Here is a 26,045-nt window from a genome sequence, read left to right on the forward strand (position 1 = left end):
ATCTCTTTGAGATAGATAGAAGCTTGTCTGATTCAAAACATGTCAATATTAGCATCAACATGCTATTGATTAGCATGATGAACCTAGCTATCCACTTGGTAAGGTATTGCCAATGATAAAATCTTGGTTTTGATAACTGAAATTACATCGGCCACATTATCTCTATCAACTGTAGGCAAATACAATATTTGGGTAGATTTAATCTTATTTTTATTATTATAATCTTTACATTATAGCCATTGAACTGTATATTTAGCCTACTTAGACACTATTAGAACTAATCGAGCAGTCACATTTTATATTTGTTTGGCCTGAAGTGGACTGAAACTACTGACTTGAGTAGTTTTATTCAAATATGAGATCCAGTATTATTAACTATGGTTCACATCAATAGCTAAAAAAAATGCTGTGCTCTCACACTCAGTTTTGCATGTTTATGTTGTGCTCTATACTGAAAGGGAACATATATATACATACATATTTTTATTATAGCTGATGGTGTGAATGTAGCTGCATGAATCTGTCAATAAATTACTCAAATGGCACACATTGATACTGATGTTTTTCAGTAATGTTACGGGATGCTACATCAAAACACTTGTTCTAAAATTGCTCTTATTCGCTAGGATATTACAGTCATGGGAGAATCAAACTACTGCTTAATGTCTTGCCCAGCACCTACCAAAAGATTCTCAATGGGTGTAAAGACTTGAGGCTGTGGAGGCCAATTTAAGGATGTCTTGTGTTCACTGAGCCACTCTGATTCCAATAAACCCTTAGCATTGTCATTCTATGTGAAATTGTTCCTTAAACAACCATTTTACTGCATCAGTTAGCAATAGGGCCTGAACAAAAAATACAGGTTCTATCCAAAGGAGGTAATCATTGTTTAGACCTACATACAGCTAAGATTATTTGACATAGCCCAGACTGATGCACTGTGCAACCATTATCAACTGTTCTGCACCAGTACCAGCAGTATATAAAGATGGGTCTGGTAAAACATGATTTTTATCAATTTTCAGTCCCCGTATTTCTTACCAATTGGAGTATTGCAGGATTACACATGTACACATTCAGACCCGAACAAAAAGGATGCCATATTCATCCTAAAATGACCAATAGACATGAATGAGGGCTTGCAAAGTGTGTATTTTTGAATGTCTCCATGCCTTTTCAAACCTGCCATGCCTGCTTGTGTGTCGTGACCCCAGTACTTATCTCTCTCTCTCTCTCTCTCTCTCTCTCTCTCTTTCTCTACATATAGTATATAGTATATATATATATATATATATATATATATATATATATATATATATATATATATATATGAACAAATACTTCCCCCTCACTTTAAACTAAAAATGAAATATAAGTGTTAAAATATTTATGCTTGGCTATTAGGTGGCAATAGGACTCACAACATAATCCTAGTTTTTGTTTTCAACCTGCAAAAAGATCACACAAATCATTTAGTAGTAGTTGTTTTAAATCTAGACTTGAGTAACAAAGTATAAGTATCTACTGGTGCAGTGTGCCAAACTTTAATTCATTGTGTTATTAATATATTGCAAACCACAGTTCTTAGAATTTATAGTAAAGCTGTAGGGCTGTTTTTGGGTAGTTTTGTCATAAAGTAGGTGTACAGAACTAATGATGAGGGCTTCAAGGTTGTTTGTAACCTAAACATAAATGTTAAAAATATGTAAATGCTTTCTTTCTTCTGAGATCTGATCTCACGTAAACTCTTTTTTTTGTGTGTGGGATACATGTGATGCTTATAGTCGTTTATCTATGGTTACTCTGACACCTTTGATTGAGTGACTGACTAAGAATGACATCAAGGACCATTTACCATCTTATAAAACAACCGGGCCCTGAGCAGTTTGGAACAAAGTGATTCCATAAACAAAGATGCAAGGCACAGTGCCTGCCCCTTATGAAAAAAAAAGTAAACAACATATTTACAAGCACCGTTTGTCCCTGACTTTTACAGCTCTTCTCTGTCTCTCTGATTTGCCCTTTTCCTCTGCTCATTCAGCCCATCATATTACTACATCTTATTTATTACAGAGCTAAATTAAATGCAATCATTGCTAAATTTAATACATTGAAGTCATCTTGAAGCATTAATGGTAGAACTGCTTTTCTCTGTCTTTCTCTCTATGTGTTGTAGCTGAGGAAGGCAGTGATGGACCACATCTCTGACTCTTTCCTGGAGACCAATGTCCCCCTCTTGGTGCTCATTGAAGCAGCAAAGAGTGGAAATGAAAAAGAGGTCAAGGAGTATGCCCAGGTGTTCCGTGAACATGCCAACAAGTTGGTAGAGGTCAGTTATTATTTTTACTTTGGGACACACACACACACACAGAGATATGTGCTGTACTGACTGGGTCATCAGTGTAGAGTTGTGTGCATTATTTGTTTGTTTTCCTGTTAGTGTATTCTAAAAGTTTATTTAAAAAAATCCAAATTTAACAGGAATGGTAAAAATACAACACTCCAATGCCATTTTCAATATTCTTTACATTGATCACTGATAAAGCATCTAAATTGTCAAGAAAAAAATATTCAGACCTAAGTGTTCAAAAGATGTGTACTCAACTTGTCAGTTGTGTACAAAAAAAAAGTATTTGCACAATTTCAGACTTATACAAAATCTCCTTAACTCTTATTCAAAAAGCTTCCTCTCAAACATTAAAGAAAACTGATGAAATATTTGCAATTTGGTAACATAATCACAATGTATATTTCCTTGTAAAATTCCCTTTGTCTGAGCAACATGCCAAATCATTGCAGTTTTAAAAACACTTCAAACCACAATGTAAACCCTCAACAATTACTTACTTTTTTTTTTTTTTTCAAATCTTGCAAGGCTAAAGAATTTTGTTTTCTCACTTCTTAGCCTCATGAAACAGCCAGAGGTAAATACAGGCAAACAACAAGAGAAAATAAATCTTTCTTACTGCAAAGCTATCCCACTACATTTTGTGCTCATTGGTATACAGTACGTTTGAATTTTGAATTATTATTTTTTTTATTTCACTTTTTTTAGTAGACAACCATGACAGCAATATTAAGGACAGTTAAATTTGGGCTGCATAAGTTAACAATGTTAGCAAAAAAAGTCATATTGAATGCCAAAAACACTTTTAACAAACCATATCGCTGCCTTACACTCTAGTAATGCAGAACTAGTACAAACAAAAACATGTTAACAGAAAAGATTTGGTTAAAACCCAAACTGGATACTACTAATCAAAATAATACAGGTATACCTAATAGCAGCCAGTTAGTTCTTAATCTTAATTACTAGCATGCAGCTCTCAAACTTATTGGTGCAACAGGTTTTGTTGATTACCTAAGACCATCCAAGGGCTGTGATAGGTACACAGAGTAAATCAACCTAATGTTTAAATAAACAAAATTTATTTAGGTTGCTTAAAGTACATCAAGTTGATGTTAGCATTCTGTCTGTCCTCGTCACGACCAGAACATGTAAAGTTGTGCTTGGCAGCCTATTCCTTGATAGGAGCCCTAAATTAATTCCTAATCCTGACCTGATACAGTAGTTTTGATTTCTTATCCCAAGATGTGTTTTTTTTTTTTTCTGTTTTTTTTTTTTTTTTGTGGATAACCTTACAGGAAGTAAAAAAGAAAACTTAAAACAAATGAACTGAAGAAGGTGTTGCTGTCTTACTGTTTAAAAGCACATTCTCAGGATTCCAGGCAGAGCAGACCCTGGATGGTCTGACTGGCTAGACCCTCAGACAGCAGACAGAGGCACATGGAGCTCTCATAAACCAAACACCTGAACCAAATGTGCTGATAGCTCAATGGTCAGATCGGTCATTTTGGTCAATAGTACCACTACAACAAAACACTTTTCATCGTCAGGCTTAAACAATGCCAATGACTGTTTCTATTGAACTAGATATGGTTTTGACATAATCTGATAGATCTTTAGACATGCATCTTTAGTGGTTTGTTTTCTTTGCATCACTTGACATAGTGGTGCAATCACTTTTCTTTTCACCTTTTGAAAAAGTTGCAGTTTTCTTTGATCAAATAAAATAATCTGTTACTTTTTTTAATAAACACTTTTTAACATATGCTCACTCAAACCCACACTCTTGCTTCTCTTTACATCAGCTGAGAGAGTGAATGATTCGGGTGCCCTTTTAGTCTCTCCAGGCTGTTTGCTGATGAGACTGAACTCTAATAAAGATTTGTTTATTCTGACATTATAAGTATATATTTTTATTTATTTATTCAATAAAGTATAAAAATGAAGTTTTCAACTGCTTTTTCTCAGTAGTTGTTTCAAAGTTATTGGGATTTGTCTTTACTATCTTTATCCACAGTGTCTACATGTAAGTATGATAGTTTTTACCTAATCACGATTAAACTAGAGGAACTTGGAGAGCGCATACCTCCACCAGGCCATACGGTCATTAAAATATTGTTGGATCACCACAAAAATGTAATCACTTGTTTTTTTTTGTTTTTTTTGTGGCAACCCCAACATTTCCTGAAAGTCTTATCAAAACAATATTTTTATTTTTTATTTTTTTTAAGTAATCTTACTAATAGACAGTCAGACAGACAGATGGACAAACAAACCAGCTAGCACTACTGAAAGCATTGCCTTCTTGGTGGAAGTAAAAAACACATGTAATGGATTAAAAATGCCATAATGACTAATAACATTATATTGCTGTTTCACTTTTTTATTAAAAAAAAAAAGTTTGTGTGATCTTTGCCACCTCACAGACGACGCTGCTGAGAACCGTAACTACAAGACTGCATTAGTAGAAATTCACATTGGTCGTATTTTTGTAATCTGAGTGATAGACACACAAGCAACATGATTAGCCGAATGTATCTGAAAAATCAAGGTAATTCACTGGCAAAGTCACAACCAAAACTTTTCAATCAAAAATAAATAAAATAACTCTGTTATTACATTCTGTTCATTCACAACAACAGAAATTGAAGTAAAAAAATAAAACAGACAGTCTATAGATACCAGCAACATGACTAATCAAAGGCTGGTCTCTACTTTGTCCTCTTAAAAAAAACCTCTGACCCTTAAGCAAATTATGTTGATGGCCTCTGACCTAAAGAAACTAAAAGACAGGAGTGCTATCTGAATTGCTAAGAGGCGCCCCAACTGAAACTGAGCTTTTGGGTGGAAAGACACTATCTGTAAATGAGACACATCAATGCCCCTGAGCTTTAAAAGGTTAAATGGATTCATCATGCTATAACTGACAGTGAGACACATGCATAAAAATTTTATTTTAATGAGCGTGTGAGATGCTTTGTCATCTATTTTGAGTGCTTCAGCTGTGATCTGCTGGTCTTATTGCCTTGTAGACCTAGTTTTAGGATCTTTTCCTTAGCTTTTATGATAAAAATCAATATCTGACAGAAGCTTGACGGTCATAAATAAGGAATGTATTTATTGTTTTAAATCAACATATTACAGAAGGTTTAAAAAAAAATAAGGGGTCAAAATACAAATTTTCTAAACTATAAATGCTATTTTGAGACATGTCAAAATCAGAGCTGCAGCTAGACTTATGAAATGAATGTGTCATTGCATATATTTGTTTTAACGTTCTGTTGCATAAAACTAAATTTTGATTCCCTGTATGTGTGTCTTGCATCTGACAAAAACAAATCAATGTGGTTTTCATCTGTGAAAGGTCAGTCCTTCCAAACAAATGCTTATGTATTCAACATGGGTTAATTCAGAGCCAATGTCTCAGTATAACTCATAAAATAAGCACAGCACATTAAGAATGTTGATTGTAAAAATGGTTTCTTTATGTAAAGGTAATCTTGTATGTTACAGATACCTTGCTTAGCTCTGTGATATAAAGTTTCAAACTAAGAAACTACAATATTTAATGAAGCTTATGAATTTGTCAGTATGGCTGTCACTGCCATCATTGTCTTCTTCAACGTTTGTGCCACCACAGACAGTCATCAAAGCAGCCACCATCGCTGCCTTCTAGTATATTAGGGTAATTAACATCCCAATCGATGTCACTGCACTGCAGTCATCTTTCTGATGTCAGGGAGCCATTAGCTTGGAGTTGGAACATGATCAACAGTATCAAAAGGTGCCTTTTATCATACCTCCTGGGATTCAGTTTGCTCTTGTTCCATTTGGCAACATACAATTTATCTTGTTTCTTTTTTTTTCCTTTCTCCCTTTTTTGTTCCCTTCATTGTTCTTTTCTCACCTCTGTGAGGAGCGTAGTTCACCATCCAGATGCTCTTAATCACAGAGTGTTCATTACATCAAACTGACAGACAAAACAAAACCAATTATTATTAAGCCTGATTAGCTTAAATTCATGTAATGGATTCATAAAAGTTAATTTAACTTATCTACTATAGTCAGGAGGAGAGCCTCTATCTGTCCGAAATTAAATTGTGTTATTGTTGTCAAGCCATGATTTACCATTTGTAAAATACACTGAGAGCCTTTCATGTATGTGTATACTAACACATGCTTGTGTTTTTCTCTCTTTAACTGTTTAGCAAGTAGATGCAGAATTCATTTTTATCTTCTTAATTGTTTTCACAAAACTTTGATATAAAAAAACACACAAACAAAACAAAACAAAATAAAAAAAAACAGTTTAGAAAACTTCTTTCCAATTTTTTTAAAAAGAACAAGTCAATAATTTGCAATCACTAGGACCCAAAGATGTTATCTGACCATGTACACATTTCATCCCTCATCAAAGTTGTATTCCACTAGTAAGGAAGACCCAAATTCAATCTTCCTAGGCAAACAGGTAAAGGAAATATTTGCCATTTAATGATAACACAAAATATGCTGGAGTAGCTGGAGGTCCAGGGAGCCTAAATTCATGTTACAAAATTAGGTATGGCAAACTACAAAAGTAGACAGGGGGTGACTACACAACGGACCAGAGATAAAACTCTGTCAGTGAAGAAGAACAACAAAAAAACATAGTATATATATTTATTAAGGGAGATTATTGGCAACACAGTGAAGGATTTGGTCATTCTTAAACTAGGAACAGATCTGAAGCAAAATGGAGACAAAATTGACAATCAAGCAAACTGAAACCTGATACAAGGCAAAACAAAAATTAGTCAACAATTTGACACCAAATCTAAACCAAAAACCCGAGACTAAACCAAGTTAGCGTTTTCCTAGATGATATTAGCTGAATGTTGCAGCACATAAAGGATGTGTCTTCAGTTTGTCTTTCATATTCAGACTTATGCACAGATAGAACAAACTGAAAGCCTAAGTATAATATGTTGTTTTTCAAGACCCCAACATGTTTGAAGTTGAAACTTTGTTATTAAGCAAAAGTTTGTTTTGTATGTACTGTACAGTATGTCTACATGTATGTATTTTATCCCATTTATCGTCTGCCTTTCTTTCTTGTCAACATCATGTAGTACAGATGAATAATTACCATATTTCAATACACTTGCCTCTTTCATTGGCCTTGAAAACATTAATCATTAAATTAGTGCTGCCCACAGCAACGTGAGGAAAGGGTGACTATTCGATCTTTTGAAGCTACCAAGGTTCCTTTTTATTACAACTGCAATGATATTATATTTGCGCCAGTGATTCTTAGACGTCTAAAGGACGTTACGCCCCATCACTATTCTAATGTCAGGATAAGATTTTTCTTTGACCTTGACTCCATCTTGGAGTCGTTCTCTTGAAAGATTTTGGTGTTATAATATACATTTATGCAGTACATCTGCTTTGTGTCTAACTCATATTGTGAATTATTTTAAGATTATGAAAGGAATTGCTCAGTGACTACACAAGTTAATACTGTATACATGCAATGGTCACAGCCTGATGGGGTTGCTTTCAGTTTGAAAGCATCATTGTTCTTTTCCAGATAAATCATAGTTATGATTACCCTCCTAATATTACCATTGATCTTTCATGTGTGAATCTTTTTTGTCTTTCTTTTTAATATACATGCCAGTTAAAACAATTGTTAACAATGCACTAATTAGTTTTTAATTAATTGTATTGGTCTTATTCCAGAATAATGCAGCATTTGTCATTTGTTATTATTCATTTTTTACTTTTTATTTTTACTTAATATTCACAGTACTGCCCTTACTTTGGACATAAGTGGAATCAAAGGGCCATATTGTGCATTATTATTCATAAACAATAAATAATAGACCTATACTGAATTAGCTTTCGAGGCCTAGAGATATAAAACAAACTGCTGCACTAAATGTTCTAAAGGCCCTGCATTAAGCACTTTACTGGACACTTACCACGGAAGTGTGTGGATAACAGTTTGAAAAGGTGCAGGTGAACCTGTAGGCCAATGAAAATCTTCCCTTTCATTTAAAGCTGGGAACCTCACAGTGAACTATGCCTTAGGGAGCTATAGTCAAAGAAGTATAAATAAAGATATTTTACACACTACACAGCCCTTTATATATATATATATATATATATATATATAGTTAAGTTCACTTCACATATGCTTTTAAAATTAAAGAAGAACTCAGTTTCTCTATGTTTCTTTCTTTGATGTCTCTCTGCAAACTTTGTTGGTGACTGTTAATCTGTTCACACAGCCTTTTTTTGTTTCTGTTTTCCACTTCATCACAAAATATAGACTTTACGAGTGGCACAAACAAATAAAATATAGTGATTTTAGTGTTTTCTCTGTCATTTTTATTCAAACAAAGTTAATAAAGCTCAGAATGCAGTTATCCTTCCTTAAAAATCACAGTATGAGTCACACCTATTTTTTTTTTTTGTAGACTTTTTTTGGAGGTATTCAGATTTTACCACTTTTTTATCTAGAATTGCATAATGTAAAGGCCTTGGCCATCTTCTGAGCTTTCATTATATTTACGCAATTGTTAATGGTTCCAGAGTGCATTGAAATTCCTCTTACGGTCTCATTTTATAACCTTTCATCTTTGTGTGGTCACTGCTGAGCTCTTAAAAAGCATGTCGTCTTAGTGTTGGAGAGGAATTTTCTGTTCATTAATGCTACATTTCCTGAGTTGGCCAGTTAGACTACAGAAAATTAGAGTCGGGGCTTGTTTTCATTGCAACCAAAATGGAGCAAAAAGTGTAATTACCACAACAAAGAGCATACATATACTTCATAAGAATACATTAGGTGGACACTATCTTTAAATTCATGTAATCTTTGTATCCATTAGTACAGTTACACATAGAAGGGCTACAGCATACAGCTACAGCATAAAAGAACTACAGGACTACAAGGTCTCTTATTTAGTAGGGCTGCACAAGATATTACAAATTAATTGTCATCGCAATATCAGTGAGTGCAATATCAATATTGCAAAGCACTGCCTGGACTGCAATAAATTATAAGCCATTATATTTTAAGTACCACACATTCATGTTCTGAATGTGAATAATATATTTGGTCAATCCAGTGGACTCTCACTGGCCTTGATGCCCTTACCTGGTTTAGATGATGACAGAAGAGAAAGTGAGGAGTGAGGTAAAAGTTGATTTACTACAATTTTTATATAATGGACACAGAATCAAGGTGAGCATTAAAGACTTGTTACTGTTGGGTATGTCTGTACAGAAAATGTGCAGTCCTTTTGATTTATTAAAATTCAGAAATTGAATACTTTTGGCATATCTTCTATTTCACTCTCCCATCCAAATCTCTTAATTCAGGTGTTCCAGTCACTTCCTGGCCTGAGGTGTAAAAATAAAACACCTAGGCATGCAGACAGCTTCTACAAACATGTGTGAAAGAATGTGTTGCTCTCAGGAGCTTATCAGGAGATAAGTCCAGTCGTGAAATTTCCTTGCTACTAAATATTTCACAGTTAACTGTTAGTGGTATTATAACAAAATGAAAGCAATTGGGGACGACAGCAACTCGGCCACGAAGTGGTAGGCCATGTAAAATCACAGAGAGGGCTCAGTGAATGTTGAGGCGCATAGTGTAGAGAGGTCACCAACATTCTGCAGCATCAATAGCTACAGACCTCCAGACTTCATATTAGCTCAAAATAGTGCATAGAGAACTTCATGGAATGGACTTCCATGACCAAGCAGCTGCATTCAAGTCTTACATCGCCAAGTCCAATGCAAAGCATTGGATGCAATGGTGTAAAGCACACCGCCACTGGACTCTAGAGCAGCGGAGACTTGTTCTCTGGAGTGATGAATCACGGTTCCCTGTCTGGCAATCTGATGGATGAGCCTTGGTTTGGCTATTGCCAGGGGGACTGTACTTGTCTGACTGTATTTTGCCAAGTGTAAAGTTTGGTGGAGAAGGGGTTGTGGTGCAGGGTGATTTTTTTCAGGAGTTGGGCTCGGCCTCTTAGTTCCAGTGAAAGGAACTCTTAATGCTTCAGCCTACCAACACATTTTGGACAATTTCGTACTGCCAACTTTGTGGGAACAATTTGGGGATGGCTCCTTCCTGTTCCAACATGACTGCACACTAGTGTGCAAAGAAGGGCTATAAAGACATGAATGAGTGAGTTTGGTGTGGAAGAACTTGACTGACCTGCACAGAATCCTGACCTCAACTCGATACAACACCTTTGGGATGTATTGGAGACAGAGAGCGAGAGAGGGAGGGAGGGAGAGAGAGATTAATTAATTATGTTTTTATTATTCTTTTGGTTTTACACTGCTATACATTCAGTCAAATTGTTCCTGAATATGTTTATGTAGGAGGCATTTGGACATCTAAAATAGATAAATGTTAACCTGCTATAAATTGTCTTTATAAAACTAAACTGATAAATTATTGAAGATAATTAATAGTCAACCATGCATTTTATCACCAGATGACAGATGTAGTTGTCACTTGACTTGATGGGTTTTAAAACTATGAAGCCTTTGGAGGTTCAGTTGATTGAAGGTGACAGGAAAGGAGGTGAGACAAAGGTGTTCTGAAATGAATAGGAATTCAATTATTGCAGTTTGACTTCTTCAGACTAACGACTGAAGGTGTTCAGGGATTTCCAACAAAAAGAAATGGAAAGACTGCTCTCTCTTTTTGAGCATGAATGCAAATTTTTTTTACAAAATACAGAGCCTCGATTAGTCAGAAATGTGTACAAAGCTCTTGAAATACCTGCGTATTCAGTGAAAACATGAGATTTGTATAATAAATGTGATGAAAGGGATTTTATTGAATTAACTGATCAAGGAGGTACAAAAAGCATTTTCAATTCATCTTGAACCTTTTTTTTCTCTTAAAAAAAGGCTTTCAGTCTCCTCACCTTGACTGACAAAGGCAAAATGTTTTCAATGAATATGCCAGTTGCTATTTTTGTATTCATAAATTATATACAATTTTTAATGGTGGGAAAATGCAGTTTAAGGTAAATCTTATCAAAAAAGTTTTTTTTCCCCAACTCCACAACCCGCTGTCTGATGTTAAATAGCCCCTCTTTTTCCACATCTAATCCAACAGTAATTATATGCTGCATTGAGGGGGGTCTAAACATGATGCATCTACTCCGACACCAAGTAATCTGATCAATACTGCCACACACCAACACCAGCAAGTGAGACGATACCAGTCACTGGTACAGATCAGTCTCTTATCAGCCCCCACCTCCACCCCACCCCCTTTTTTTCCCAGTTATTATTGTTGTTTTAGTCAATTTTGTTTAAAGAGTATAACTAAAACAAAAATGTATTTAAATGTTATACATTTATTATTCATTAAATGTCCTTCGATCTGGTTAAAAATGATGCAAGTAGATAACCAATCTTCTATAAAAGATTAAAAAAAGTGCTTCCAGTTTGTTCATTCATATATTCATATTGGAACAAGAATAACCCTTACATCTCTGGCAGTACTCTCACTTTGTGTCTTTATTAATTTCCCCATGACTTAGTCCACACTACTGGAAGCGCATTTGTCATCAGCTCTTTGAGAAATTACTGTCACACCCTAGGATGGAATCAACCAATCTTTTATTGTTGCGCTGACATTTATAGTCTTTGTGTTGCATCGCCACTGTCCCTAAAATAAGAAGGGAGGAAAACAAATGGAAATTATGTTGGTATTAAGCATCTGTTCACAAAAGACTGCCCCGACCCCCTGCTGCACACTACAGGGAGTCAAGTCATCGGTCTGTTATCTGTCTCAAAATGCATGAATAGGTGGGAACGTCTGTGTGACACATTTCACCAAACCTTGCTCAAGCAATTTGCCACGAAGATAAGCTTTTCCCTGAGACAACAATGTCAGCATTCCTGCTAAGAGCTGCTGTAGCTTCTGTAAAGGTGCTATGTGACACAGACTGGTGGTATTCCTGTCATGTTTTCCACTTATGACACTAAGTGGATTACATGAGATTAGGTCTGACAAAAGAGAAAGCAACAGAGGAATAAGACTTGGCATAGCATCATGGTTCATGGTTTCATTACTAAAGAAGGTTTTAAAGGAAGACCTCCTTTAGTAATATGATATATAGCCCAGCATAAATCCTTAATTTAGTCATGTGCCTACTGGGGCTTAGTTGTATTACTTTAGATGTCCCATAATGCCTTTTTGCCTTTGATTCATGTTTTTTTGTTTTGTTTTTTTTTTTCAGATAGCTAAACTGTACAATGTGCTAAAGGGCAGGGTATTTAGACATGTCTCATTATGTGTCTCTTTTATTACATAAAAAGTGTAAAAAATAAATAGCAGCACTGGTTACATGCCTAGCATAGTTACAACAGCATTTTGTATCGTCTGTGGTTTTTCTGTATGGATGAAAACATTTCTAAAAATGGTGTTGTGTCTATGAGTGAAAAAGTCTTTTACACATTAGTGTTTGTCTGTAGACTGCCAAAAAAATGTTTTGACACAACTGCCCATTTGTTGTGGCAAATGTATGTGGAGCAGGTACTTTATTTGGCAATCTAGGTCTGCCAGGATATACACTCACTGAAAATCTCTTAATGTTCCTTCTAGCAAAAAGTATTTTTGGAAGTAGTGGACAAATATTGATAAATAGTAACTCTTTGGAATGCACTCTTGGAATGAACAGAGAATGCATTTTTTGGCAGCCAACTTGCCAAAAGAAGCACTCTCTATACATGTCTCACAATGAGAGGGCAGGTGCATCAAAACTTTAGCGTAGTACTATATACACACACACAATAAAACATAACCCCACCCTCTATTTCAAATGTTAACATTGTTTTGACAAACAAAATTGCATTCGGGTGTGAATTTATATGTGCATGGTCTTTTACTCAGTCGAGGCATTTTTTTGGCACAGCACCAATGTCACACCAAGACCTGCAGTAACATAAAAACTGCATGATTTGTGTTGGGTTCCACGAGTTTCCATTGCAACCCTCTAGATCAAAAGTACTAGCAAATAAAAGCCCTGCATATGTGCACTTTCTTGCATAGCTAGTTTCAAATTTTTGCTCCTAAGGCAGGGTAACATTAAATACTAGCTCTCTAGTAGAGCTGAATGTGAATCATGGAGCCATGGACTTATTACTCTGGGGCAAAGCCTTCTGTTCTTGCATGCTATGAAATTTCAATTAATGTCTGTCTTCATTTTATTCCCAGGGATACGGAATGCATTAGAGTACCTTATCCTTACATAAGCAAGTGCCATATATACAATTGCATTCAGTTCTATAAGTCTGTGGGGTGCATTGTCTGACATGAAGGTGACAAGATGTCAGAATAAAATAAAACAATAACTGCATTAGGTTCAATGACAGCTGAGGATATTTGGAGCTTTGTCCAAATGCTTTTCACTTTTTAGTACAAAAAAGTGAGGTCCTTAATATCTAGCTGTGTAAAAATGCTCAAACTGACCCTGCAAAAAATTGGCAACCTCCCTATGGTGTAGCCCACACTTACCCATTAACTGCTGGAGATAAGCAACAGAATCCCAGCGACCCTAAACAGCATCAAGTTGGTACAGAAAATGAGTAAATAAAAATGCTAGAACACTTAGTGAATGAAGATAAAATATCAACATGCTGTTGCTTTTTTGTTTCTAAAGTAGTTGTCAAAGTCAGAAATGTGTGACTCCCAACATATTTCATTGAGACTTTGAAGGGACTAGTTATACACACAGGGCTGATGGCTGAGTGTGTGACTTGTTCAAGAGGTTGTAAATGTGAATCACTCAGAAGCACCTGGAAGCACCCATGTCTTTTTTGACTTTCATATTTTCTCTTTGAAAAGGGTTAGCAGGAAACCTGTTGTAGCACATAAGGCTTGGATACATTTACGCACAGAGAAGATATTATTTTCGATTTTTCTCATTACTTTTTCATTTATTGAGAGTCCTTCGGTAGTCCTCTTTTGTCCATTAAATTTCATCATCCATAAATCCACTGTCATGGATGGTGAGGCAACCACATGGGACTTTCTGGCAGCTTATTTCAAAATAAAAATTGAGTCTTTGTAGGTACTGATGGATATTTTTAAATAAATATCTTTAAATCAATGCTGAAAGTGTTCTGCCTCAAAATAAATACAATAAATCACTTAACAAAATGTAATGTACAGAAAACAAGGAAATCTTTTAACCTACCTTGCCATCTTAAATCTCTATTTTGTTATATTTTATCCAAACAAATGAGTGTTTCAGAAAATAAGATTTCAAATTATTTCCTTTTCCACTTAGAACATATCTGCCAAAGAAGTCTGACCAAATCTGTTTAATTAGTTTTAAAAATTTGTCTACAAATGTATTAGTAGTTTAGTTATCATTGGGTAATATTGAATGTTTTTTTTTTCAATTCTTCATTCAACCTGTTCACCATCAGCTTTGCTAATAAACCAAACCAGGGGTGTAACTCTTTTTCCTGTGGCTCATCAATTCAATGACTTCTTTATAAAAGGGTAAATTAAACCACGTCCCACAGCCATTTTACTTTACCGACAGCAGGTTAATGGCTCATCAAGGGTCTGTTCTCTTTCCTGAAACTGATCTCCTCATTCTCGCACCTGCTCACCCTCACACTGTTCTATTGATGATTTTTGTGCTTTGAGTGTGTGCAAGCACAAGTTTTTGTTCTTCAGTGTGTACAACCATAATGACTCACTTTTCTAAAAATGATTGAATGGTCAAAGTCAAAGAAAGACAACGGGAGGAGAGACTTCAGGGAGTGGAGACTGATAAACATCTGACTCAATTTCCTGTTTGCATCATCTCTAAAAAGGTCCAGAAAGGAGTGGTATAAAAGTTGGTATAAAAAAACAAAACAAAATGGGAGTCAAGTCTCAGCAGACACAAAGTTACTATGGGTAACTAATATACCAGGGAAAATAGGATATATCAAAAAGTTGAAACGGTACACAGGATGACTGCTATGTGCAAGCCACAGTCAGAATTACTGTTATTTTGATTTTTATTCAAAGCTCTGGTTAGATTTCAGTTTCTGAATTAAAGAACCACTAAAGTCTCGATGTTTGTGATAAATATGCTCATTTATGAAGATTTGGGACGAGTGGTTCATTTATAGCATTTCCATTATTTCTAAACAGTAAAATGCTGCTTAGGGTGTGGCAAAAAGAACTAAATGTTTGGAACTGAACAGTATGTAGATTATGGAGAAGTAAATGTACTAAATCAGAAAGTTCAAAACATTGCTATAACTTTACTATGGAAAATAATAATTTGGACGTTCCTTCTAAGTTCTGAAAACCAGTTAAATCCCTCTCAAGCTTGATTTTGCCAATCATTTTTTTTCTCCTGATATACTGAAGTGAGTCAATAAAAGTAACACCTGCTTTACTGATACTTTAAACAATAGTTGTATCTTTGTTGGGTAAATGCTTGATTCTAAAAAGACATTGTATGTTCAAGAAGAGAATTCTGAGCTCATTTAACTTTGTTCTACGCAGCAGTTATTTATTTATTTATTTTCATATTTTCAGCTCAAAGTTCATAAACCTCCATTGAATCTAGACTGTTAAGGGTCTCTTGGTACTGGCGAGATAGAATTTTACTTTGTACAACTGTGTACTGACTTCATTGCAGAGTTGACTGCTTCTGTCTTGAATCTGTGATTTCCAGTCCATGTAATTTCAACTCTGGTTTAGTCATTGACATCCTTCAAATTTAAATGATTACCAATGTATGTCCAGACTGTCAGTGCTGACTAAAACATTTCAATCTCCCATGTTTGACCAGCTAAAACAGTTTGGGTCAGAAAATAATAGAAGCAAATTTCAGTCATGCTTTAGATCAGACCATAGTACAATTACTGAAGCAATGCTTGTTACAAAACAAATTGCCAAATTATTAGGCACAATAGAAAGCAGCTTCAAATGTTGATTTATTTAAATTATTTGTGTTTAATTTATTAGAGAAAAGACTAAATGAAGCAACAACACATTTTATGCTAATGACACAATTACACTGTTAAGCTCTTGTAGAAATGTTTTCAGTCTCAGCAGAGGTTCCAGTTGAAATTTAAATTAGTCCTGAATTAAAAATCTGATTAAATAATTGTTGATTGTTAATAATATTAATATACAACATGTGCAGAAGTAGTCACTTCATAAAAATATCTAGGGATATCTAGATATTTAATTAGGTTTTTATATGTCCATGTTGATATTTTGTTAATGAAAACTTTGACGCAAACCATGTTTCTTTTTTTTTTTGTTGTTATCATTGTTTTAAAATGTGTTTTTCCTTTTAAGCATTGTGAAATGTTAATTTATCTGTGTTGGATTTCAATTACACTGTTTGTATGCATGACTTTTATCTGTGCATAAATAATTCGATTCAGCATACCAAAACGTATTATGCTTTATAACAAATGCTGCCTCATTCACCTGCCATAGATTTTTTTAAATCATTTTGAACAGACCTCCTTATACCAAACAAATCACTTGGAAACTGGTAATACTGATTTCTTCTTATATGCTCCGTGTGCTCAAAAAAAATGCTTTAAAATACCATCAGTTGTCAGACACTTCCTTTATTCATACTGTATTTTCAAAGATCTTTGTAAGAATTGCATTGAACAAAAGCCTTTGCTTTTTTTCTCTTTTTTCTTTAGTTTTTATCTATTGGAGACATGTTTTGTTATTTGGTATGCTTTGTCTATCTGTCACTGTCTTTTTTTTACCATGTGTTTATTTTTTTTATATTTTATTAATAATCTAAATACCTTTTGTAATGAAGCTTTTATATTATTCTGTTTTTCCTTTGTATCTATGCTGCCATTCTCAAAATGACAGCAGTACAAGAAAATTGATCACAAATGCATGCATTTACCTTTAATTGTTCTTTTTTGAACAATGGAGCCAGTAAAGCAAATGGATCTCTTTTCCATTCTTTGTTGTGGTGTTTTGTTCAAAATTAAAAACTTTGAAAAAGGCTTTGTGAGATCAACAATAGAAAGATTCAGGTTTACCTGAGCTTGAAAATTATTAACATTATATTTTGTAATTTTATATACTGTAATTTATTTTGCTATTACAAAAATGTCCATTCTCTGCCACTTCTTTGTGGGCAGGTCACTAAGGCAACAAGACCAGGAGGGAAACCCAGACATTCCTCTTACCACTGACACTTACTAAGCTTAAATGCAAAACGTTTGCCTTTAAAATGCCCTTGTTACATATAACATACAATCACTTTTGAGCAATATATATATATATATATATATATATATATATATATAATTAAAAATTCCCAATAAAAAAGAGTCCTAATTCACCCAGTTATAGATTGTTCTTCATGCATTCTGTTTTTTTGTCACACATAATTGAATTAACCAATATCCATACAGATAAACTGTTTATCACTGGAAATGTATGTGGTAAAGAAGGAAAAATAATTTCAATTTAAGATGTATTAGCATTATTTTGCCTAAGGATAGCTGTTTTTTTGGTATAGCAAAGAATATAAAAGTCCAGTATCATATCTTTATCACTGTGTGATAATAAATAACTAATTGTTTGCTAGTGTTTCTCAGCTGTTGAGAAGTACTGGCCATCAAATCAAAAAACCTTTTATTTTTATTCATTGATTTCAAATTATTCAAAATGCATCAGAAAAAAAAAGTTTAGACTAATATAATGAGTGTTGTGAGTATAAATTTCAGGAGGCACATATTTGATTTATAAGATTTTGTATTTTGTCTTTGGAACCTCAGATGGCCACTATACTTTTTTTTAACTTGTTAGACATGAGGTTATTAACTGCTAGCCCCAACATATTTGATTTAGATTTTTTTTTTTAATTCATTGCTGAGCTGTTTTTGAGTTCAAAACAGCCCTACTCCGCAAAAAATCAGCAAGAAATAAACAGCTCAACTCTCACCAAGCTGGAATGCAAATGTGAAAGTGAAAAATCTCGAAGGAGCTGTTCCACAGCCCCATCTCCCCTTCCCTGAGGTGGAAAGCCCTAGTTTGAGTGTTCACTTACATCATCAAAGGGCCCTTCTGTTTCATGTAATATTAACATGTGCTAAATCAGTGGCAAACAGCAGCAGTGATGTTTACACAGCATTAGCACTGGCTTGCAAAGCCTCATGGAGAATTGCTGTCTTTGTGTTCAAAGAGGCACTTTCACCTAAAGGAAGTCAAAAGATTATAGTCCATATAGGTACAGTACTTTACAAGCTGACTCAATGATTTACATGAATATTTTTAACAAGAAAACATCCATTCATATTTTTTTTTTTAAGCCCAGAAAGCTTTTTGTGGTGAAATGGTATGTCATAGTAATTTCAAATATCTTAGAAATTCGGTTCATTAATCACATTTCATTTCATAATGGTTTATACACAGCTCTAAACTGAGGCAGTCTGTGTGAGGCAGTGAGAAAGACTGGGGCCTTCAGTCGCAAACACTGAGAAAAAGAGAAAAAAAATTGCTTGGTGGTGCAGAAGAAAAGCCATCAATTTTCATTATGACAAATAGATCATCTCTCCTAATTAGACCCTTGGCTTTTTACCACAGTACAAATGCTGAATAACATAAGCCAGAAAAGTCAGGCAAAACCAATCACTGATTAATTAGATGCATGAATAAAACCACAAAGTTTAAGAACCCTGTAAATTGTTCTAGATTGCTTTTTAATGGTAGAACCCAAAATGTTGAAGGCCACATCCTTTGGGTAGATACTGTTGATGACGGAACGTCATAGAACCTTTTTTTTTTCTGCCTCCCATGACACACAATTTCCATTGTGTTAAATAAGTTTCTGTCAATAAAAATTACAATAAAGGACCACCAAATTGTAATTTATTTTCCTAACAACGCAGGGACCAAGAAATAGACTAGTTTACACTTTAGATCATTTTTTTTTTGTTGTTGTTGTTTTTTTGTTTGTTTTTTTTGAATAATGTGATGTCAGAGGTTATTATTAAGACAGCAAGCAGGAGTAGGCTATATTGTTAAACACAAACTATACTTTTTTATATAATTATGTGTTGCACCATCTTATAAAAGCAACTGTCAACAACAACAACACAAAATAAAACACTGGATTTATTAAATTGTTCAGTTGGCTGCAATCTGCATATTCACCACTAGATGTCCCCACTTTAAGCTTGTAGCAGAGACACCGAAGGAGCCAAATTACTGTGTGAGAACATAAAAGCCAGCATGATGGAACATGCTACATTAGACTTGAGGCCACACTAGACATCATGTTACCCTTGGCCTCTGATTCTTAAATACCAATACGCAACGCTGAAAGCAAACTGTGAGCAGAGTTTAATAGTTTAATCTGATTTTTTATTTATTTATTTTTTGGTTCAGTGTTAACAAGTAAAGGTGAGAAAAGGCTTTATGAGGTTTGTAGTCTCTTTTATTTCTACCTAATCCTTCATACTGCTGACCATTTCAGGGGACAATGGTCAGTGTTAAATTAAGATTACAAACTTTTCAATATTTCTGCTAGTGCAACAGCTTTATTTCCTTATTGAAATCAGCAGAGCAGGAATATAAATCCAGCTAAACATAAACAGGACATACACCTACTTAATTACTTCTCTGGCCTGTTGTTGTCTAATGCTGTGTTTAGATTTTTTTTCCCCTCCTTCACCCAGTTTTTTTTTTTTTTTTTTAAGCCAGATAAGATGTGTTTTGTTTGGCAAAGATCACAAGTTGAAAGACTATCCTGGATAAGGTGAAAACAGCAGTGCATCTCAGGGTTAAATAGACTCATGATGAAAATAGAACATTGCCTTGTGCATATTCATGAGGCAGGTAGTGCTCATCTCACTATCTTTGATTTGTATCAATAGAGTATGCAACACAAAAGCACACAAAGCAGTTCTAAGACTCCCACTAGCATCTCACATCATTAGCCTGCACCACTCAGTGTTAGCCATATTAACTCATTCACCCCAGCATTTTTATAGTAAACATAGTTTACTAGACCATTTCATATTTTTTGTTAACAAAAAGCTGCTAATGTTGTATAGACATGCATGAATGGGTATTGGGTGAGAGCTAATAATGGGACATATAATACTATAACTATGGCATGTGTTATTTTGGGTTCATTTGATCCATTATGCATTCATTGGTTTGATCTTATTGCATTAGTGGCAGCCACAGGGAGAGAATGTGTCACATGTTGCACACAGCTAAAATGCTACTTGAAAATGCATCTGGACATGTGAGTGCTTATACTTGGGTGTCACACAGCTGTGATGCTGGCTTTCCACTGGGCAAAAATCATTGAGACTTAAATTCTTACACACACTCTTACACAAACTAGAAAGAAACTGTCTTTCTTGATCACATGCTTAACTACACATCTGCTTATGTACACATCCTTTAATTTTCAATGGTACTCTGTTTGAATGTGACAGAGACTTGGATAGCAACGTAGTGGAAACACAATGTCTTCACAATTATTAAAGCTGGGGTTGTGATGTCTGCCGTGCAGCAGCAAATTGTTACAGCCTACATATATTGCTGTAAATGTGTTTTATGGTGGCATTCGCCTCCCTAATGGCAGAACAGAAAGAGGAAATTGTAGGTTCAAGGTTATCTTGAGTTTTATTGCATTAGGCAAAAAAGAAACCAGTTGGTAAGCTTCAGATAGATTTTTTGGAAACATTTTATGCTGCTCAAAAGAGTTTCAGAAGCTGAATTAAAATGAAAACAGTGCAGTTGTGTGTAAAGTGCTGCATCAGTGTAATGATGTGCATTACCTTCTTTACCTTTGCATGATATTATATTACTTTTATTTATATGCCGCTTTTATTCACAAGTCCTTATAAGTGAGAAATCTATTAGAATGCACTCCAAGGTTCAGTATTTTGTCCAAGGACACTTCAATATCTAGACTAAGAAAGTTTTGAATAGAACCAGTGACCTTTTATCTGAAGGATGTCCAGTCTTTTCATTTATGCCTCAGCCATTGCCTGTTTGTTCCATGAAGGACAGATATTCATAACTGAGGGTACAGTAAAACCTGAAAAATTGCTCTGGCTGATGAGCATTTGTCAAACACTTCCCAACATATGTTGACAATCAATATCTGTCATTTCTTATTGTATTATTTGATGATTAAAAAGTAATTTGTACATTTTTACAGTCATGCACAGTTATAAAACATTGTCCTTTTTTTTTCTTAATCAAATTAATTTTGCTTCAAGATGTAAGATGTCTTTAGTCTGTGATGTATTTTTATTTTTTTTATCACTGACTTCAGCGATGTCAACAACTACAAACAAACTGTGATCTTCTGCTGTTATTCACCACTTACTAATTACACCTGCAGTAACAAATGACATAGGAATGTACAAACTCTTAATCTTTACCTGTCTTTCAGACTAGCAAATTATGTTCTATACTTCTTTTTGTTTAGTCAGTAACAAAATCTTTCTTTCTTGTCACCATGGTAACCACCATTCCTTTGATTACGAGGCAGAGGAACATTCAATCAAACATAAGCCATTAAATTGGTAAGATTTACCCCACAAGAACGCCAAAATAGCCCGACATTTACGATTGTAAGAGGAATCAAAATGGAATTCCCTTAAACAGCTTAACTTTTTTTAAGATCCAGCTTTTGACTAATTGTAAATGCTGGATGTCTAAATGCTCAAAAATGCAAAATTTGGTATTCAGTGAGGTTGTTGTTCTCAATGTACTTGCATAATCTGCTTCATAATGTGAGCTTTGTTAAGTGTGGAAAACTGCAGCAAGTATATGTATTTTATCATATCAGGCATTTTAATCTAAGCCACTTTGTGTTTATAGGGCAGTGTCACACTTGAACAGATCTGTTACATTAACTCTTGATGTGAGTTTGAATGCTTGGCAGTTAGCTTGACTTGCAGTGTCACACATTTAGGATAGAAAGTTGTGTCTGCTCTTGTTCTGTGGGAGGCCTATTTTTCCACTTTGACCCTGTGCTATTCTAGGCAACCAGCACCGCTTTTTGACAGCCAACTTGTGGTCGCTATTTCCCCAGAGGTTTGGCTGAAGCAGACATCTCTTCTACTCAACGCTAGGCTAACATACACACAGTCTGTGTTCCTTGCGAACATCGACAACCAACACATACACCGCAGCGTGGGGACATTCCCTGAGGTGTCAGCTGGAAGGGGATGTTTCTACGCTCCAGACAGGGCTGAACTGAAAGCACATCACAGTCACCCAAAGCATAGATTACAGTTCAAGTGGCATCATAGCTTAACTGTAAACACAAGGAGCTATGATTTATTGGTCTGTGTAGAAAGCACCAGTTGCCTGTTCAGAATTCTCTGCTGCAAAATTAGATTGCAGCTTTGTGCATTCTTTGTCAGGAAAGCAGTAATTATGTAAATATTCTCACATTCACAGTGTGATATAGAGTTATGCAGTCACAGCAAAGAGAGGGTTCCAGTGGAACTGTGAAACGTTGAAGAACTGTTTTGTTTGTTATTGCATAAAAAGACAAGAGGATGGCCTGTTCGGGGCTTATACGCTTTCCAAGCACACTAGTAATAGTTCAAGGGATTTCTGTGTAGCCTACATGGGTCTTTAACAACAGGTCATACTGCATTTTGAGATTTAAACACTAACTTTATCTGCATTAACTCTGTTGCATCATCCGGCTTTATAAATCTTTATCAAACACTCATCATTATAGACACAGGATATGAGGGAGTAAATCTCTAAAATGACTTGTTTTAACTCTTATTTTCCCATTTTTGTGTTAAACACTTCATCACACCTCGCATTAGTGCAAGTCTGGGATCTCCTCTGTAACCATAGACACCAACTTAAAATTCTCTCTCCATTGTATGGCCCCGCTCAGCCTCTTTATTTTTCTGTCTCTGACTCCCCTGCTGTCCTTGCCCCTGTTGCATTCATGGAAAAGATGGCATGATAGGTGAAAGAGAAGCCAACAAAGATGAGCAATGCCTACTAAGCTGGTCCTAGTCGTGGAGCATTGTCATTAGATTAATGGAGCAGAAGGAGCCATCCGTCCTCTCTCCAGAGGTTAGCTACACTTTTGGTTGGGTAGGGAGAGGAGAAGATGAGGGAGAGGATGCAGCTCTGCTGTAGATGAAAGATGATGTAGCAGTTAACGCTGCCCCACCCCCCACCCACATGCCTGTGTCTTTTTTTCTCTCTTTTTGCTGATTTTGTATAATCATTGGGCTCTTCCATAGACTATAGACATATATACTTTTAGAAAAAAACAAATCTTTAACTAAAAATGTGTTAAGTTTACATTGCCAGAATAAATTCTTCTTGACAGAATTGTTCAAATTCAGTAAAGAGTGTCAGTTCACACAATGTTTTATAGTTTTCCACTGTAATCTGACTGAATCACTACGGTGCTTTCACTTAGAGTTTTCCTGAAGCCACTCCTGTGTTTCTTTGCTACTGTGTTTCATCTGGATGTCATTTTGAAATGTTAGCCCTCGTTCAGTTTAAAATTCTGGGCACTCTGTAGGAGGATTTGTCTCAGGAGTCCTCTATATTTTCCTGCGTCATCCTCATTATCCTGGCCTGTCTCCCATTCAAGAAATTATCAGTTTTTATGTATTCATAATAAATTTATATACATTTTCAAAACACTAAAATAAAGTTATTTGCTTTGGCCTTGTGGAGTGTTGGTATAAATAAATGCATTTTTTTGATGATGCACTGTATGGCACAATCTGAAAGCTCTTCCTTATACAGCAAATTAAATGGGTCATTAAAATTTTGTTAAATTTGTAAATATTTATTTATTAGTGTAATTACATTCCTGCTTTCAAAAACATACAACTGCCTTTCAAACAATCATTAACTCTTCATTAAGTCATACATTTTTTTATGATTGCCTCTAAATGAACTTCTTCCCATATGTTCTTAAAGCGCAACTTCACAGCTTTTTCTACAGCATATAAATTTATATCAACACATTCAGATTGATATTTAGTTCTTGTCATTTTGTGGGGAAGTAATGAGGGGAAAGCTTGTGAAGAGTTGAACACAACAGTGCAAACAATGGTCACCATGACAAAACATTTCCAAACCTTTTTGCTATTTTTTTACAGCCAATAACTCTGTGTCATCTGGGTGGCAGTGCTTTTTATCTTTACATGTACAACGAGTTCTGATGAGTAATCAGCATGAGATAAAAACAGGATTTTTGTGTAAATTTGTGTGTTTCACATACTTTGAAACTTTGTACCTTCAAGTTAGCAAACAAACATGAATTTACAGAACTACTGAACTGATATGATTATCTGTATGGTTGCTTGGCACCTCTAAGTGACACATTGTTGCTCATAAATTTTTCAGTGACAGCTTTATAAATGTTAAAGATGTAGCTGTTATTTGCAGTGGGGCAGTCAGCACTGGTAATCAGAACGTGCAGGGATTTAGGTTTAGAGACTAATGTTCAGTTTAGATGGGAAAGTTTTTTTTTTTTGATTATGCAAAGGTAGATCTTTTTAAATAAGTTTACCCTTGCTTTTACACAAAAATGGCATTAGATTAGCTTCTGAACAGTATTTTTAGAAACCACGTTTCAGAGTTATATGGCACACTTTTATGTTTGTTTGGACAGCCCCAACTCAACCTTTTAAAATCATTGATGTCATTGAAACACCTCTAATATAATTTATGATCCCAACCATGACAGAAGCATCTACAACAATAATGATAGAGTTTGTGCTTCAGATGCTAGTTTCTCAACTACAGCATATTCTTTGTGTACTGTATTACTTCAGTGAGCAGAGAAGCAGCGTTACAGTGCCACATACAGACCTGGCATGGTGGTTACTACAACATTTTGAGTCATTTTCTGTGTCCGTGTGGATGAAAAGATTTTTAGTAACAGTGACGTGTTTACAAGGATATTTTTAGAAACAAAAAAAGGACCATTTTGGATAAGCAGTGTTTCAGGGTGGATACGGTGGGGCTCATGTGAGGTGTTTCTTGTTGCTTTAACTAAAAAGTGAAACAAGGAATAAGGGCACGGATAGTGTTGCATTTAGGGTATAGTGTACTAAACTTTCTGATGCGTTAGCGAGCATTCATTTTATGGATTTTTTGTTTTTTAATAAAGAAAGTTTTCTGTTTTTTTCTGAATTTGTCTAGTCTGTTTTGTGCTAAAGGTCATTGAAGATTTAAGGTGTGGAAGAGTTCTTTGAGCTTGACCACAGATATTTTATCAGAGTTTATATGACTTGACCAGAGACTTAAGTCATGGGACTTTACTCACCTTTCTATATAGTGTCAGTTTATTGACTGACCAGCAGTGCTTAGAAAATTGCTCCATGTGAGAATAGGTCATAGCTTTTATCTGAGCAGTGGGAAGAAAACTGAGATTATTTCACAGTCTGTAAAAAGAAATGTTAGGTTATCTATAAGTATGTGTTTGAATAGGGAAGACATACAAAATGTGTTACTGTCACCTTTAAATATCCGTGTTGAGACTCACACAACTGGTTGACAAATGACCTTTTAAAAAAATGTGAACAAGTTCTACAAAGACTGCCAGTTCAGGTTCCTTCAGGTTCATTTTGTTTGTCTAAGTAAACAGTTGAAAGTAAACAGTCTGACCAATTACACTGTAAAGCAAGAAAACCTTTTACATTG

General features: G+C 35.0%; 1 protein-coding gene across 2 annotated transcripts in view; it reads left to right on the forward strand.

Moving 5' to 3' along the window:
- The window catches only part of ctnna2 (catenin (cadherin-associated protein), alpha 2), a 293,925-nt gene that overhangs the window by 213,648 nt on the left and 54,232 nt on the right, over nt 1–26,045 (forward strand). For both annotated transcript variants that reach the window (XM_017405479.3, XM_017405486.3), the window contains exon 9: nt 2,177–2,329. In XM_017405479.3, coding sequence (XP_017260968.1) covers nt 2,177–2,329 — 153 coding nt within the window. The remainder of the gene's footprint in view (nt 1–2,176; nt 2,330–26,045) is intronic.

Source organism: Kryptolebias marmoratus, linkage group LG3 (assembly GCF_001649575.2).
Source record: "Kryptolebias marmoratus isolate JLee-2015 linkage group LG3, ASM164957v2, whole genome shotgun sequence".
Classification (NCBI taxonomy): Eukaryota; Metazoa; Chordata; class Actinopteri; order Cyprinodontiformes; family Rivulidae; genus Kryptolebias; species Kryptolebias marmoratus.